This window comes from Vigna umbellata, chromosome 7, assembly GCF_029865625.1.
Source record: "Vigna umbellata cultivar VRB3 chromosome 7, Vumbellata_1.0, whole genome shotgun sequence".
NCBI lineage: Eukaryota > Viridiplantae > Streptophyta > Magnoliopsida > Fabales > Fabaceae > Vigna > Vigna umbellata.
Genome location: NC_142171.1, coordinates 32159945 through 32177462, shown reverse-complemented (window position 1 = coordinate 32177462; position 17518 = coordinate 32159945). Strand labels below are relative to the sequence as shown.

The 17518-nt window shown below is 34.6% G+C and overlaps 1 protein-coding gene and 1 pseudogene across 1 annotated transcript; one reads left to right on the top strand and one right to left on the bottom strand.

Moving 5' to 3' along the window:
- Positions 1-2361: 2361 nt before the first annotated feature.
- Positions 2362-6503, bottom strand: LOC124844822 (linamarin synthase 1-like). The gene is made up of 2 exons (XM_088094715.1): positions 5929-6503; positions 2362-3528 (listed from the first exon to the last, which is right to left on the bottom strand). Exons 1-2 carry the CDS (start codon positions 6434-6436, stop codon positions 2588-2590), a joined length of 1449 nt encoding a protein of 482 aa, XP_087950841.1. The 5' UTR covers positions 6437-6503; the 3' UTR covers positions 2362-2587.
- Positions 6504-15547: 9044 nt separating this feature from the next.
- LOC148195748 (uncharacterized) lies at positions 15548-16612 on the top strand (annotated as a pseudogene).
- Positions 16613-17518: the final 906 nt, after the last annotated feature.

Sequence of the window (17518 nt, the reverse complement as noted above, 5' to 3'; positions counted from 1 at the left end):
TCCTAGTTTTTCTTTTTTGTTCAATGTTATCCTAAAGAATGTAATTTATGTTCAATTTAGTTTTTTTTGCAGACGACGTTTAAATCGTTAATGGCCCACTGTCCAGCTCTGCAAAACCCAAATGAGATGACATTTAATTGCTACGGTGGACACTTTAAGACGTAGTGAGGTGGATTTTATGTTTTTTGAAAGTGTATTTCTGATATTTAATGAAACCCATCACTCTTCTTCTCTCCCCTATATTAACCAGACCCCAATCCTCTTGTCTCTTCCGCTTCAGCTTCTCAAACTCGAGCTCACCACCTCAAACACTGGCAAAATGCTCCCTCAATCGCCACAACCCAAGTCTACCCCAAAAGCTATGGTGGTTACTCCATAGATCTCAACTTTGGAATCCCACCCCAAACCTCCCCCTTCATTCTCAACATAGGAAGTAGCCTCATCTGGTTCCCCTACACTCCCTGCTACATCTACTCCTACTTTCTCTTCCCAAACATTGACCCACCAAAAATTTCCTCCACCGCCAAACTCCTCGGTTGTAAAACCCCAAAAACTGAGATTAAAAGCCTTCAAATGCACATTTTTTTCAATGTTTTGATATATGGGTATTGGTCTAACGTTTTTCCTAGAAGTTCCAAAACAAGAACTGGGTTTTGTGAGGATCCTGGTGATTTTTTAATTGAAGAAACAAAGTCCTGTAACTTGGGAAATTAGTGAATCAAGAAAACAATTGGTTATTTAATTTTTTTTTGTATTTTAATAATTGGTTATTTATTTTTTTATATTAATTAATAATAAGATTGGTCTTTCAATTTTTCTTCATATATTTTTTTTTACTTCTTTTACTTTTACCTAAATCATTGTTAACTTGATTTTAATAAATTAATTGATATACTTTGATCATTTCAGCCATTAAAAAAATACGATACATTAATGTTAATAAATAATAGTTTGAATTATACTATTTATTTTTCAACACATATTTTATATTCGGTATGTATAAAAGTCCTCGAAACATTATTTGCTAAACACTTGCAATGATCATAGTTTACTTATCGTGTTTAAATAAATAATTAAAATTATTTAATAGCTAAAATTTTAGTAATAATTTATTTTCATATACATTTTCTTTTTAGATAGTTAACTATAAATAATTCTAAAATTTTCAGAGTAAGGTTATCCTGTTATATTTTTTTTTTCTAATTAATTAAAAAATGTAGTTTATCATTAGTTATAAACAAAATAAATTGTAGAAGAAAATAAAAAAGAATTCTAACGTTTTATATAAAATTTGGTTCCCACCAGTTTCCTTATACCAAAATCACCCTTTTGACAATTACACGCGCAAAAAATAATGGCCCAATTTGTTAACTTTCCTGGAAACTTCACATCTTTCATCAATCTTTATTTAACAACTCTCTCATCTGTCTTCTGCTTCAACCATCATCTCCTCTCTCTCAACAACAACACTTGTTCAGTCTTCCTTTTCTTCTCTCTTTGCTAGGGTGTTATTGACCATGGACAACATGACTTCTGGAAATTCAGTGACCAGTTGAGGCTTGTATCTGGTTTGGCCAATCTGTCTCTCAATGATTTTTCCATTTGGAGCAACAACTATAGCTCTAAGAGGCTCGATCAGAGGAGAAACTTTGATGTGAGTGCCACTTATTTCATCAACAACAACTCCTCAATGTCTCATGATTGAAGTTACAAGGTTAAAAACAAGAGTTTTCTATCTTATTAGGAGAAGAATGATGGTATGTATTTTAAGAAGGAAAATGTTGTGTTGACAGCATGAAAGATGAAAAACCTTGGCAACAGCGAGTTGGGAACGACCATTTGAAGGTGTCGAAACCTTGGCAGCGGCATTAAAAAAACCTTAATATCAGAAATACAATTTTAAAAAACCAAAAATCCACCTCACTATGGCTTAAAGTGTCCAGATCATCAGTTAAATGACATGTCATTCACTGATTGCACAGTTGGACACTGTGCCGTTAACGATTTAAACGCCGTCTACAAAAAGGACTAAATTGAACATAAATTACAATCTTTAGGACAAATTTGAACAAAAAAAAACTAGGACCATTTCGAATAAACTTGACGATCATCAGTGCTATTTAGCCTATATATATATATATATATATATATATATATGAGTCTAGTAGCTTCTTTATCTTAATAAAAATTTCATATTTGAGAAAATACATACTCTTTTCATTCCTATACTGCTTCATTGTTGGATCTAAGTTTTTTTTTTATCCGTAACATATTACAAACCCAAAGAACTTAAAATTTCAAAATTTTTTCACACTATTAGTTAAATATGAAAAAATAACACATTGGACGAATACAAGAGAATAATATAAAATCTTCCAAATACAAGATACCATTATTTTTCCAATGAAAACACTTACATTCAATTGAAAGTACATAATCACACAATAATATAAATAGCAGAAACAATCATCAAATAGAAATCCTTATTCATGAATATTATTTATAACATTGACCAATACTATTGTTTTCCATCAAATGGCAGAGCTTCCTTGGAAACATTGTCCAAATGTCCAACCTATTGAAACACTCAAATAGCACCATGGTGATGAACTTCCTTGAGTAACCGATAGAAATCATTATAAGATGATCCTCCCAAACCAGTGGCTTGTATTGCTTTCTTTTTCCATTCTACACACTTTTGCCTCATCTTGTTCCCCTTTTCTCCCATTATCATTTCTTTCACAAGTGTTGTCACCTCCTCTCTTTTCACATCATCTTTAAGATCCATTCCTATTCCCCAATCTGTGCATATGTACCTGCAATTTGTTTGTTGTTCAGCAAAGAATGGCCAACCGATCATAGGCACACCCCCACATATGCCTTCAACCGTAGAATTCCAGCCACAATGAGTTAGAAAAACCCCAACTGATGGATGAGAAAGCACTTCATCTTGTGCGCACCAACTTGTTATGTATACTCTACCCTTCACCTCATCTAACAAATCTTCTGGCAAAGGTGTAGACTCACCCATTACAAGATCTGGTCTTTTGATCCACAAAACTGGTAGATTACTATTTGCTAATCCCCAAGCAAATTCTTTCAGGTGATTCTCTGACATTACAGTGATACTTCCATAATTCACATAAATCACTGATGAAGGCTGCCATTGATCCAACCATTTGATACATTCTAAGTCGTGTTTCCACAGATTTGACCCACTGGCCGTAAAGCCATTATCTTTATCAGGAAAATGCCTTCCTAACAACTGAAGTGGACCGATGTTGTATATGTTTGGGTTAATGGCCATTAGAGCATTAAGGACTTCGTCTTCCAATTCTTGGAATGTGTTAATTATGATTGAAGATGACCTCATACATGTTTTTGCCTCTAAACCAAAGCAAACGAAATTGGTTTCATCAAGAGTTGTAGTTCTCACAAAACTTGGAAGATCTCTTATTCTCATATTTTTCATTCCAGCTATCCAATCCAGATTTTTGTCCAAAGACCCATCCCTGGTGAAACTTTCGTCTGAAACATTCAAAACAGAATTAGCTTTCGTCTCAAACATTTTAACTCTTTACAATTCACTTTCTTTTTTTTATGGGAAATATTTTTTTATACTAGATACACCATTCACAATTTACTTTTAAAATTATTTTCATCATTAAAAAAATTAACTTTATATTTATAAAAAAAGAAAGAAATTAAAAAGTAAAATAGTAAATGTAAATTGTGTCTAAAAATTTATTAGATGTAGGTTTTTTATATATACATCAAAGAGATCAAAATAATAGTATTTTTTTTATATTTATTCATCATCTTTTTGTGTAAATATATTTTTGGGTAAAGAGATCAAAATTGAGAGTACTACTTCTACTAACTACATATCATAAAAGAAATCTTTTAAAATATTATATATAGGGTTATCTGTGACATTATCTAAAGAAGTAAGAAAAAGTAAAATGAAATACCGTTTTATAATGTTAAAAAGTTAACTTATTCATGAGATAAAAATAAAACGATAAATTACAAATGAATTTATCTATAAAATATTCTTTTTGTAATTTTTTTTCCTCTTCAAGTTGTTATTATCCAAAACCAACGTATGGAGTAAATCATGTATAAAGTTCATTGAGATTGACCGTATGAACTAATAGTATAATGGTATTTTACCGTTTATCATACCTTGAAATTACTCTGACTGTTGAAAAAGTGTGACATTATATTTTTTTTTTAACTTTAATATATTTTTGTTGCTTTGAAAATCATTTTCTTTTTTGTATCCTTATTTGATAAAGACAAATATGCTTTCCAATGTCTGTATGTCATTACAAACATATCACTGTCAAAAACTCATAATAAAAGATTTTCTTTGTAAGAAAATAAATACCGAGTACATAAGAGAACATGTCTTAAAGTACAACTATAATGAAAATTATATATTGCTCATGTTTTAAACACGCTAGAACCAGTTGGACAAATAGCTTATTTAATTATTTAAAAATATCATATTTTTATCTAAATATTGTTGCTATAGTTTATGTGTATAAATATATTTATATTTAAACATTAAGATAATGTAATTAAGTTTATCCAATATTATTTTATATGTTTTTCTTTTGTAAAGAAAATGTTATACTCTTGTTAAGAGTTGAAAAAAAACACATAAAATAAAAATATTTTAATTTTAATTTTTCAATTTTCCCTATTCTCACACTACATAAAAAAAGAATAGAAACTCGATATTATGTAAAAACAAATATAGTATTCCAATGATATACTTATAAAATATACATAGAAGATATATGTTATCAAATATTTTTTTAAATCTTTAATTAAATTTTATTTATTCATCAAATCATATTTTTAAATCCTTAATTAATTTTTATTTGAATAAATGATATTTGCTGACTACACAGAGTTTCACATTAAAAACATTTTATACAAAATATCTTAAATCTTTTATTTTTTAATTATATCATATTATTTATTATTGAGCTGAATAAAGTATGGTGCCTATTAAATCTACTTTTATCACTAATTTTATATTAATTCTGAAAAAAATACGATTTGAAAATCGATGCAAAATTAATTAATAAATATTCAAGTTACCAAAAAAGAATTTAAATTCCAGTTTAATATATAAATTTTTGATTTTTTTATCTAAAATTAATTATAATTTTAATTATCTAAATTTATAATGCATTTTAATTGATTCCATCATTCCAATTTTATAGATTTGCTCATTTTTTGGCAAGATGGGACAATTACTAATATGGAGGGAAAAATCCATCAATTTCAATGGATTTTCATTATCTATGTTAAAAAGATATATCGCTATATGAATAAAACATAAATGAATAACCAAATACAATTTGTAAGAACAAAAGTAATTATTAAAAACAGAATACAAAAGTTATAAAAATAAATTAGAATTAAGGAACGTGTATTGTTGTATATATTATAAATCGAGAAATAAATATTGTAAGAATGTAATTATTAAAAACAAAATACATATATATATTTTTTAAGAATTAAGAAACATATTTGTCGTGTATATTTTAAATCCGGCGTACAGTATCACTATATAGAGTGATTTGTTTGTTTTGTTAGAATGATAATCAGAAAATTTTAGTCAAATAATATCAATAAAATATAAATGAATAACAAAATACAGCATGGATGAATATTGTAAGAACAAAAAGTAATTATTAAACAAAAATACAAAATTTATAATTTTTTTAAGAATTAAGAAACATACCTTGTGGTGAATATATATTAAAAAAAAAGTAATTATTAAATTTTTTTCTTAAGAATTAAGATTCATATATTGTCCTGTATATTTTACATATCTAGGATAGAATAGCACGTGATAAAAGAATTAGTTTGTTTGTTAGTCAAAAGAGGAAAAGAAAGAGACACAATGACCTTGGAAAGGAATGATGCCTCTCTTGACAACCTCATCAAACTGCAAGTAGCCAAGTAAGCCACAAGCTGAGGCTGTCCAAAACTGTTGCTCAGCGATGTCGAGTTCCTTTGCCACCTTCCCAGCAAACCCCATCAGTCCATCATACATAATAGAGGTAACCAAGGGCACTTCGTGTGAAGCATTGAGTCTCTTCACAAGCTCTTTCAGAGGCTCAAAACAATGTTTAGCAGTCGAATCACACAGTGCTGCGATGCTTTGTGTTGCATCTTTCTCAGATGGGGACAAGCCATCTGGTATTGTCTCAAATTGAAAACCAGGTTGTCCCTTCACGAATTCTTCTCCAAGAGACTTTACCAAACGCTTGTGATTGAACTCGGTGTTCACAAAGGTTATGTGAAAACCAGAGCAAAGAAGAAGTTTGCTTAGTTGCATGAAAGGGATCACGTGGCCCTGTGCTGGGAACGGCACGCAGACCACATGGCCCTTTTCAGAATTTGAAATGCTCATTTTTTCCTTCTCTTTTCTAAGCTCAAAACTAGAGAAGATGAGACTTGGCTGTGCTGATCACTCCTTGAGCTACCTTATTTATATGTGAGGAAAATGTATGAATTGTTAAATTAAACTTTAAAATTTATTTAAGAAAACTTTAATTTGTATCAGTGTAGCTTTGTCGAAGTACTTTCTAACTATCCTAACAATCCTACCTATTTATAATTATAATGATGTCAATAACTAACTAGTACACACCTTTTCTCAATTATTTGAATGGGACATTCTCCAAACAGTAACAGAAAAGGTTCTTTCAATTATTGATTCTAATATCATGTGATGTTTATGATTTTCTTTTTCATTTTCCTATAAAATGTTATTCTCGTCTAAAGATTTCCTTTTAATCTATACTATTTTCACTTTTCTTTTACCTGGAGATAGAGCATGAACTTTTGGATAAGTAACGAGATATTAATAATGGCTTGATTATTTCTTTTATATGAAAAAAACCTTCTTATGTGGAGAGAGAAGATCCACCTATAAAAGTGTAAAAACTATAATAAAATAAAATATATGATAAAATAAAATAAATTAGTTTGGTGTGGATTTGTGATAAAATTATTGGTAGATAAATATCAATGCAAAATTTGTAGCTTAGTGGTAGAAGTGTGAGATTTTAAGTTAAAAGCCTGGGGTTTGATCGAGTGGGGGCACATGGAGTTAAGCATGTTTTTATTTTATTTATTAATTGAACGGGTAGAGCCCATAGGGTTTAAGTTTTTTTTACCCACGCATGGTGGTGCCCACGGTGTAAATGAGTCCAGAGAAGTGTTATTTAAAAGCTAGACAAACTTAAATTGGGTCTTAAAAAAAAAGGAGAGTGGCTTACAAAAAGGTATGTAGTAGGCAGTATGGTTAAACATGAAAACAAAAAACGAAAAACAAAAGTGAGTGTAAATCTGTATATGTAACAGGTTTTTTTAAAGATAAAGGAGCAGAGATTATTGTTGAAATATCTGAAAAACTCTAGAAGGGAGGATTCAATAGTGTTAATGGAAAACGTTTTTGCAATCCTTTTTATGTAGCACGCTGTTGAGTTCTTGAAATATTCTTTTTAAAAGCTTAGATGTTTGACTTGAGATATATGTATAAAATAAGTTTGTCGTACTATTCAGAACACTAGTACAGTCAGGGGAAACGACAGCGGTTATTTTTGTCTATAGGCAGCGGTTTTCGAACCGAGACATATTCAGGCGAGGCAAAAAGTCTAATACTTTTGGCCTCGGTTGAGAACCGAGGCATAAAAAGAGAGGATTTTGCCTCGGTTCAGCCTTAACCGAAGCAGTAAAGTTTTTGGTTTTTTTAATTTTTTTTTCGTAGGACTTTATGCCTCGGTTCCCTTGAACCGAGGCAGTATGTCCCACTCTACTGTCTCGGTTGTAGCTGGAACCGAGGCAGTAGACTTTTTTTTCTCATTCGCAAGACTTTCTGCTTCGGGTGTGACCATAACCGAGGCCATAAGGGGTCTTTTTACTTCGGTTATGACCTGAACCGAGGCATATATCCTTGTTTTTTTTAAAAAAATGAGGTCTGTTTCTGCAACATTCCCAACCACAAAAACAGACCTGCATATATTTTTATAGGCAGAACAATCCAAAATAATGCAGAAACGTATATTTTAAATGAAAATTATATTAAAACATAAATATATTGAATGGAATCATAAATCAACTTCTTAGAAGCATAAATCAATCCAATGTAATCATAAATCAAGTTTCCAACATAAATCAATGCAATGTACAAAGTTAAACTTATAATAATGTAGAAAAGCATAAAACAACTTAGAAACATAAACTTAGAACTTACTATATTCTAATATCTACTACATACTATTATATAAATGAATTACATATTTCGCAAGTGTTTTCCTCACAAGTTGAATTGACTTCTCTGGAATTGGAGCAGTCCTATTAAATCTCTGCATAAAACACAATGATTTCAATTAGTGTATATGAAATCCAAACTATAGAGAAAATAAAATTCAAACATAAATATTACCGTTTCCCATCCACTGGTGTAATGTGCACGAATGATGGTCATCATCCAAAACATAACGTAGTAACCACATTCATATGACCCCATTTGTCTATTACACTACAATATATCATCATAATTATAAAATGTTAAGTAACATCATTTGAATGGAACCAAATGTAACAAAGTATGGACTAAAATACCAAACCTTAAGGGCAACCCATGCAAGCTTTTTAGCTGTAGCAGTAGATCTCCCAGATAACATCATATGTGTTGCAAGGGAACTATTAAAAAAAATTCCTTTAGCATACATTTATATAATAAAAAAGTCGAAACATTGAGATTCTTACCAATCTACTACATGTCTAAGAGGGCTGGGAGGAGACTTCTGCAATGAACAAAACCAGACAGCAGTGTTCTTCGGTATGGAGATCACAAGTAGCTGCCAATGACACCTGAAATTGGTAATAACTTAATTGTCATATACCAAAATTAATGGAAAACGTTTTTGCAATCCTTTTTGTGTAGCACGCTCTTGAGTTCTTGAAATATTCTTTGTAAAAGCTTAGATGCTTGACTTGATACATATGTATAAAATAAGTTTGTTATACTATTCAGAAAAGGAAATAAAGAAAAAAGTCTAAATAAAAATATTAAAAACAAAAAACATAAAATAAGAATTTAATTGGGTTTGTTGGGCTTGTGTAAGAACTGAGAATTTATAAAGAAAATTGGAGAAAGTCAGGTGAATGCACTGGATTGGACCGTTCGGTTTACAGAAGTGGTACATAAATGAAAGTTTCAAATTTCGTTCCATTCTCTCCATGCACCCTCTCTCTCCAAAATTTTGATCTCCTCTTTGTCAATACCAAATTTCGTCCGGATTGATTTTTTGGCTTTACTGTAGTTTATTATATTATTTACTTATTTTTATTTTTATCTTTTATTTTCGTTTTTTATCTTTTATTTATTTATTTATTGTTATTTATTTATTTATTTCTTTTCTCATTATTTTTTTTTATTATTATTTCTGTATTATCCTAGTTTTATTTACATATATTATCTTATTTTTCTCCATATATATGTATATATATTTTTCTTACATTTTTATTATTTTATTTTTATTTTATATTTTTTATTTTATTTTCATCTTTACTTTTACCTATTTAAAGTTTATTTTGCTTAATATAATTAATACGGTTAAAAGAAAAAAAAGAAGAAAAAAGATACGAGAAAAGAGAGAATGTTTTCGGGTTGGGGGACAAAAATCAGTGTGTGTGCTGGAGGGGAAGGCAAAAACGGTTCTCTGCAGAGAGTGAGTGGTGGCAGAGGCGTTAGGGGCGTACGAAATTGGTACAAGGTAATCTGGCGCATACGGAATGGGAAAAGAAAAAAGCACAGAAAAGCAAGGGGTGCCTTCATCTTGGTGGATCATCCATTGCTGAGGGCATATTATTCACAAAAAAAAGAGAGGAGAGTGCAAGGGTTGGAAGAGCGGAGGAAAGGTGGAAGCAAGTCCACAGTAGAGGAAGGAAGGGGCTACTCGTTCATTGAAGGTAAGTATCCCTAACTTATATTAGCTGCATCCATAGCCATTACTGATGTATGAATTTTTGGTCATTTGTTTCATTCACTGTTTCATTCACTTCCACCCAATATCACCCCTTATTCACGCTCGCCTCACCTTAATGCGAGTTGTGACGCTCCATTATCTTCCTTCGGTTTCTGACCGAATAGACTGCTACTCGTAGAGCTTTTGCTCCAGCTTCTATTTGCATCTACATCATCAACAAAAGCACACTTCACTTTCTTCATTCTCTCCCATCATCTTCAACCCATGCACTTCGAGCCTTTGCTCTTCCTCTACCAACGCCGCTTAACCTCTGAATAACCGAACCCGTTGGAGCTCACCTCATCACTACGTTACGAAGTGGTCTTGCCACAACGGTTCGAGCTCTCGGCTATCTCCAGCGAGACCACCACTCCAACACCATAAACATGGCTTTGCTGTATCCCTTCACCCGAAAAGCAGAGAATCAAATACAGCAACCACAAACTAAGTCAGACCATGAAATTATGCCTCTTTCCATCTCCAACCATCAAATGAATTTGAATCAGTAGAATGGTTACTCACCAGAAAATCACACAGCAGAAAGAAAAATAACAAAACAATATCTTCATCTTCACATAACTATTCCATTCACCCATTGGAACCTCCATCCCAACTCACGCATAACACCATCCTCAACTTGCATTACACAAAGCCACCGAGATTAGCACCAATCACCAAGAACAATGACCAATTTCCAGCACCCAAACACAAGCTCGTACTTTACCTTCACTGAATCAAAGCCAAAATTTGCCACTGTGCCATCCATCATCGCCTTCAACCATTCAACACCAATCTCCACTTTCATTCATTCTTGTCCAATCTAAGAAGAGGCACACACAGCCACTTTCCTCCTCATTCGAAAGTTATAAAGGACCTCATTAACCTCACCGGCAGTGGCTGGTCTCGGTGGGATCAGGAAGAACTCATCCCAGGGAGTGCATTTTTGTCGTTCACGAGAAGGGAAAGAGAGGGTTGGACGCCATGAACGGCGGTAGCTCCGGTAGAAGGTGATGGCGCGACGGCGTTGAGTTCTTGCGGCCTGGGCTGTTGAGGGGGAACCCGGTGGCACGATGATGGAAGAGACGAGGGCGTTGTCGCGATGGTCATGGGGGTTGGCGGTCCTGGTGGCGCTTGCGATGAAGGCGGACGACGCGATTTTAGGGCTTGGGGGGCGTTTCTGTGGCGGCGGCTCATGACGACGGCGGAAGAGAAGTGGCGGCAGGCGGTGCCCAAGGTGGAAAAGCCTCAACCCTAGGCTAGTGCAAGAGAAACGAGAGAGAGAAGGCAGTGGCGCCGCAGTCGGCCATGGTTCCGGTGGCGCCTGAGGTCGCCGTCGACGCCGAGACCGGTGGAGGGTGGTGGCGCGATGGATGATTCAAAGAATCAGTGGCGCGGTGGCCGTCTGGGCGGAGGTGAGCGCCTCTGGTTTGCTTGTTCAGAGAGAAAGAGACCCTGGGTCTCATTCGAATGAAGTGGCGTGATGCAGAGAATGGGAGAACCCCTAAGGGTTTCCTGAGCCGCTGAAGAACGAAAAGGCCTTGGGCCTGTTGCTGACCCAGCCCCTTTGCGCAACTCCCATTCTTCACCCGCGCACCCCCATACATCCTCGGGCCAGTGCTGGGCCAAGCCCAAAATAAAAATCAAACAAAGTTGTTTCTGCACCCCTTTTATTAGTATTTCGCCCCCCCCCCCTTTCCGTCTGGGCTTAGGCCCAGTCCGCTGTTAGAAATAAATTTGGTTTAGGCACCCCTGTTCTCACTTTCACACCACCTTTTAGCTTGGGTTTAGGCCCAGTCTGTTTATAAAAGGAAAAGTGGTTTGGACACCCCATTTTTTTCATTTAGGCACACCCATTTTTTTTTTTTTATTTTCTTTATTATTTATTTATTCATTTACTATTTTATTTCATTTTGTTTTGTTTCCCATTTATCTTATTTCATTTGTTTTTTTATTTTAAATATCTACCTATTTTAAAAAATATATATATATATATATATAATACATAAAAATAAAATATATATATATATATATATATATATATGTATAAATAATAACAAAAATATGTTTTAAAGGTTAAGCATATGTGTGACCGCTCGCGTCGTCCTTGTGTTAAAAACCTTTTCTTCTTTCTTAAATAAAAATTACAAAAATATGTTTTAAAGGTTAAGCACATGTGTGACCGCTCGCGTACTCCTTGTGCTAAAAACCTTTTCTTCTTTCTTAAATAAAAAATTACAAAAATATGTTTTAAAGGTTAAGCACACATGTGACCGCTCGTGTCGTCCTTGTGCTTAAGACCTTTTCTTCTTTCTTAACTAAAAATAACAAAAGTATGTATTAAAGGTTAAGCACACATGTGGCCGCTCGCGTCGTCCTTGTGCTAAAAAACCTTTTCTTTTTCTTTTAGTAAAAATAACAAAATATGTTTTAAAGGTTGAACACTCGTGTGATCGTCTGCATCGTCCCAGTGTTCAATACCTTTCTCTCTTATTTAAATAATTAAATGAGGATATGGATGCTCATGCGATCGTCCGCATTAGCCTAGTACTTAATATCCTTGATATTAAAAAAAAATTAATTAAATAATGGTATGAGTACTCGTGTGACCGTCCGCGTCGGCCTAGTGCTCATTACCTTCTTTTTCTCGAAAATATTAAAAAACATAAAAAATTTAAAAACATCTGCTTTTTTTACAAACAACAAACAATCTTTTAACCTAGAACTACGTGATCCTTGATTCCCCATCAAAAGTGGAGATACGTAGGACCAAGGTTAGTCCTTGTCAGGTTCACTTCCCTATAATCCAAAAGCATTTCCAAACAAAATTCTCAAACAATTTTCTAAACAAAATTTCCAACACAGTTTCTAAAAGAACTACATTACCCTGATTTCTCATTTTGAACGAGAATACGTAGGAGCAAGGTCAATCCTTGTCGGGCCCAAAAAACTAAAAAAATATATTTTGTTTCTTTAGAGTTTTATTTTAGGGGATAGTTAAAAATTTTGAAAACCACATCACATTCGCCTATTTAGTTAAAGGTACTGCCTTCGGGCAGACGCTGTAGGGTGCTAATACCTTCCCTACACGTAATCGACTCCCGAACCCAAAATCTGGTTTTCGTGGACCGTGTCTTATCATTTTATGGTTTTTTCATAGTTTCTCAGAATAAACTATGGTGGCGACTCCAAATCTCTTTTTCTAAAACCCGTCTTTTTTGGATCGTCGTCCCGTCGCGATTCCGGTTGCGACACTCTTTTCTCCTCCTTCTCTCTAAAAATCTCTCATCTTACTTCATCTACTTTCCAATCAGACCAAGCTTAGGTAATCTTGAAGTCAAAAACATATTTTTTTACTGATCAAAGCCTTGTTTAGAGCTGGTAAGTCTCCATTTCTTGAGCTCTTGAGAGATTCCAAAACCTTTTGACACATGCAAGTGAAGTGTTTGGTTGCATGTGTTCATCAACTTCCTCTCCCCATTTCTGATCATAAATCTGGTCTTTTGGTGGGTTTATTCTTATCAATCGGTGAATTTTAGGTTCCTAGGAATTTCTAGTGGTGAGCGAGTTCTGCAGTTGTTGAGCTTTCGGTTCGGTCAAAGAGGTAAGGGAAGCTAGTTAATTTAATTGTGATTTTCTATGTATGAAATTACTGTTTGGATGGTTGCATGTGTGTGACTGGAATGTTTGATTGAATTGTGTTGAATTTATGAATGCTGGAATCTGTGAACTGGTTGGAGTTTCTCTGCATAAGTGTTGGTCTGTTCTGATCTTAAGGAAGAGGGTATGCGAAAATGAGAGTTTGGGGTTGGGAGTGAAATCTGGCATGGGACTCTTTGGGATGATGTTAGAACAATTTTAGGTACCTTCGGATAGGCGTAAATTGGTATATGAATCATGTTTGGAGAATTTGAACTTGGGAAGTTGCAGTAAATTGGTGAAGATAGTTGTTGATCATAATTATGCAGATCGCCGAGTGTCATTCATTAACCTTTCGGCTTTCTTCTTGTGTTTGGTCTTAACTGAGTTCTAATTCTGTAGAACTTTTCAATTAATGATCGATCGGTCTTGTGATAGTATTTAATTGAATAAAAGCGATCGGTCTTAGTGGGGTGTGTGGTCTCTTCGTAGCAATCGGTCTTAGTGGGGTGTGTGGCCTCTTGTAGCGATCAGTCTTATATGTGGTTTATTAGTAGCGCTCGGTCTTGTGTTAGTGTTCGATCTCGTACATGTACTGGTTTAAATGCATTTGGTCTCTCATGTGTCTTACCTGTTAATGACAGTTCGATGATATTTTAGTAATCAGTATCAAGTCTAAGTGTTCGGCCTAAGCTATACGTGTTCGGCCTAAGCCATAACCGTTCGGTCTTGTTCTTAGGTAGTGAGAGAACGATCAGTATCCAACATTCATAGGATGTTCAGTATTTTTCATATATGTTTGGTTATTTCTGTTCGGCTTATATTTATATTTATTCCGATGTGTTATGTTAATCGATTGTTCCAATTGCTTTGGTGGTTGATGTATGCATTATCATAATGGTGTCAAATTGAAAGTTTGGTATGATGTTCCAACTACTATGAAAGAGAATTCCAAGGAGGAATGTCTTAGTGATTGGTTATCAAGGTGGTGATAAAGTATGAATATGGACAGCGAAATCCACGACGTTCATGCTGACATTCTAATGATTACCAAGTCTCAAGTAGAGATGGGTAAATCATGTCGTGAGAATAGCAAGAGGCTCTAGTCTAAGGGGGGACACCTTAGGTGAGGGATAACGGGTTAACCTCGTGCGATAGCTGATGGGTTTCCAATTACTACATCAACGAGTGCACGAACGTCCAAAGCTACATATTCATACAATCTGGTTGGTCCAGTCAATTAGTCGGTCTTTGCCTGAATTAATGTGTTTGACTCTTACCTGTTTGAGTAGTTGGTCATTGCATGATTTAAATGTTTTGTTGTTACATGCTTATGTAATTGTTTTGTTTGTAGGATTAATATGATTAATTAAATTACAATACCTTACAATTCTTTTCTGTCTTGTCATGTTGTCCGATCGATTTTTCCTTTGGAATGATCATCCGACGGGTGTGAGCAGAAGGAGAAGAGGTCTCGGTGGACCAAGCTCTGGAAGGAGAGGATCCACCAGTTTAATATAGACGTTCGTTCTTTTACCTATTTTAGTTCTAGATTAGGTTTCTGTTTAAAGTTTTAATTTTATAGTTGTTTTGGGATAATTGTACTATTAACACTTTATTATTAAGTGGATAACTGGTCTATCATATCATTTCATGTAAATATTCTACTATGTAGTGTATACTATATTTTGGGATGTTACATTAATGGTATCAGAGCAGTTATTTCCTTAGAAATCTTGTAGGTTATGAGTATGCTATGCTTGTGTTGTGTACTTCGTGTTCGGTTTAGATAATGTCCTTGTCTTCTTGAGTTAGACTGATGGTTCTTTCTCTCTGTATGATCAGAGATGGCATCTAGGTCTCCTCTTTCGTCCCCAGCCACAAATTCTAATGCACCATATTTGATGCGGATGATGGAGTCGGTACTTACAGCAATGCAACAACAGAACGCTGCATTAGTTCAACAGAATACTATAGCATTACAGCATTTGGAAACTGCCAGGTTATCAACTGAGGTGCCCCAGAGGCAATATGTGGATTTGATGGCAAGCGGTAGAGCTACAGCTGGACCATCTACTTCTTTTGCTACTCATCAGCAAGAGTGGAGTTTAGAGAGTTTCCTTCTGCATCATCTGGCTAAGTTCAGTGGGAAGTGTAGTCCAGATGAGGCCGACCAGTGGTTCAGGGACATGGAGAGAATTTTTAATGCAAAGCGGTGTCCGGACGAAAATAGATTAGCTTTTTCTGAGTACTTGTTAACTGAGGAAGCCAATCATTGGTGGAGTAGTATGAGAATGTTATTGGAGGGCAGCAGTACTCCCATATCTTGGGAAGTATTCAAACAAAAGTTCTATACCGAATACTTTCCTAGCAGTGTTCGGTTTGCAAAGGAAGTGGAGTTTCTAGAGTTGGTTCAGGGGAATATGTCTATGTCTGAGTATGTCGATCGGTTCAAGCATCTCTTGAGGTTTCATACATTGGCAATGAATGAAGAATGGCAGTGTAGAAAATTTGAGAATGGATTGAGAGGTGACATTAAACTGTTAGTCATAGGTTTTTGTATCTAGGAGTTTCCGGTTTTGGTAGAGAGGGCTAGAGTCTTGGAAAAGACTAAGATGGAAGTGGAGAATAAACAAAGGCAACAATCACGAGTTGGAGGACCGAGCATATCTAGGGGCAATTCAGGTCCAAGGAGGGCTCCTTATTCTCGGTCTTCTTTTTCTTCTGGGTCTAGGGGTTCTTCTTCGCAGTCATCCAGTTCCAGTGGTCAATTAGGGCAGTATAGGCAATTGAGTTGTTATAACTGTAGGAGGCCTCATATGAAGATAGTTTGTCCCCAACTGAGAGAATTCAGGAAGTGCAATCGGTGTGGAAGGGAAGGTGATAGAAGCGTTCCCAATCTTCAAAACTAGACCGCTCCTTGAAGCAGAAAGTGGCAGCGGAGTGAAGAAGTGGTTGGTGAAGGCAATGCATGGTAGGTGTTTGTGAAAATGTCTGCTGCGGTTTTGGGAGTGTGTATGCAGTGGCTCTAACTCAGAAAGCCTTCCAAGAGGGAAGGAAACTAGAGCATAAGTGTGCTAAAGTGGCACAATGCAATGAACCCGAGAGAAGTGGCTGGAAATTCAATTTGGCAGCAATTCACTATATCACTCAAGTTGGTTCTTACTGTCGGAACAATCGGTACCGTTATAGAGTCGCGCAACGGAATAAAATATAGAAAGCGGAAAGCGTGTTCGGTCAAACTTGTAATAAGATTGTCCGTTTTAGAAAAACAATTTTCTTAGAGAAAATTTATCAAACAGTTAATGTGCTAAAAGTTTAAAGAGTGTAGAGTTCAAGAAAATCAACACAGAAAATTTATCCTTGTTCGAATCAAAAGATTCTACGTCCAGTCGTTAATCACTATGAATAGTGATTAACCTTTTTTTTTTTACTAAAATATGGTTTGAAGATTACAATCAGATAATCAAAATAAGCAAAGAATAGAAAACACCTTCCTTCAACAAACGAACGGAAGAACCTGCTCAGCCAACTTGAAGAGAACCGCTCCGACCTTTTTGATCATAAGCAAAACGTAAAATAGTGGAAAAAACTCCACCTCAAATTTTTCTCCCCCTCAACAAAAGAATTGATGCATTTCAAAACAGAAATAAAATTGAAATTTCATAACAGGAAAGAATATAATACCTCATGGAATATAAGAGAAACAAAAATTCAACTCTAATTAAGAAGTACAAACAATATTAATTAATCCATTGTAGAGATAAAAACAAGATATCTAACAAACTCATATATCTTCCCCTGAATGTAATAATCCC

Excerpts from the sequence above, each read along its gene's own strand:
- LOC124844822 (XM_088094715.1), bottom strand. The coding sequence starts at position 6,436 with ATGAGCATTTCAAATTCTGAAAAGGGCCATGTGGTCTGCGTGCCGTTC. Across the intron at positions 3,529-5,928 it reads AGGCATCATTCCTTTCCAAG|ACGAAAGTTTCACCAGGGAT; the intron begins GTCATTGTGTCT and ends TGAATGTTTCAG.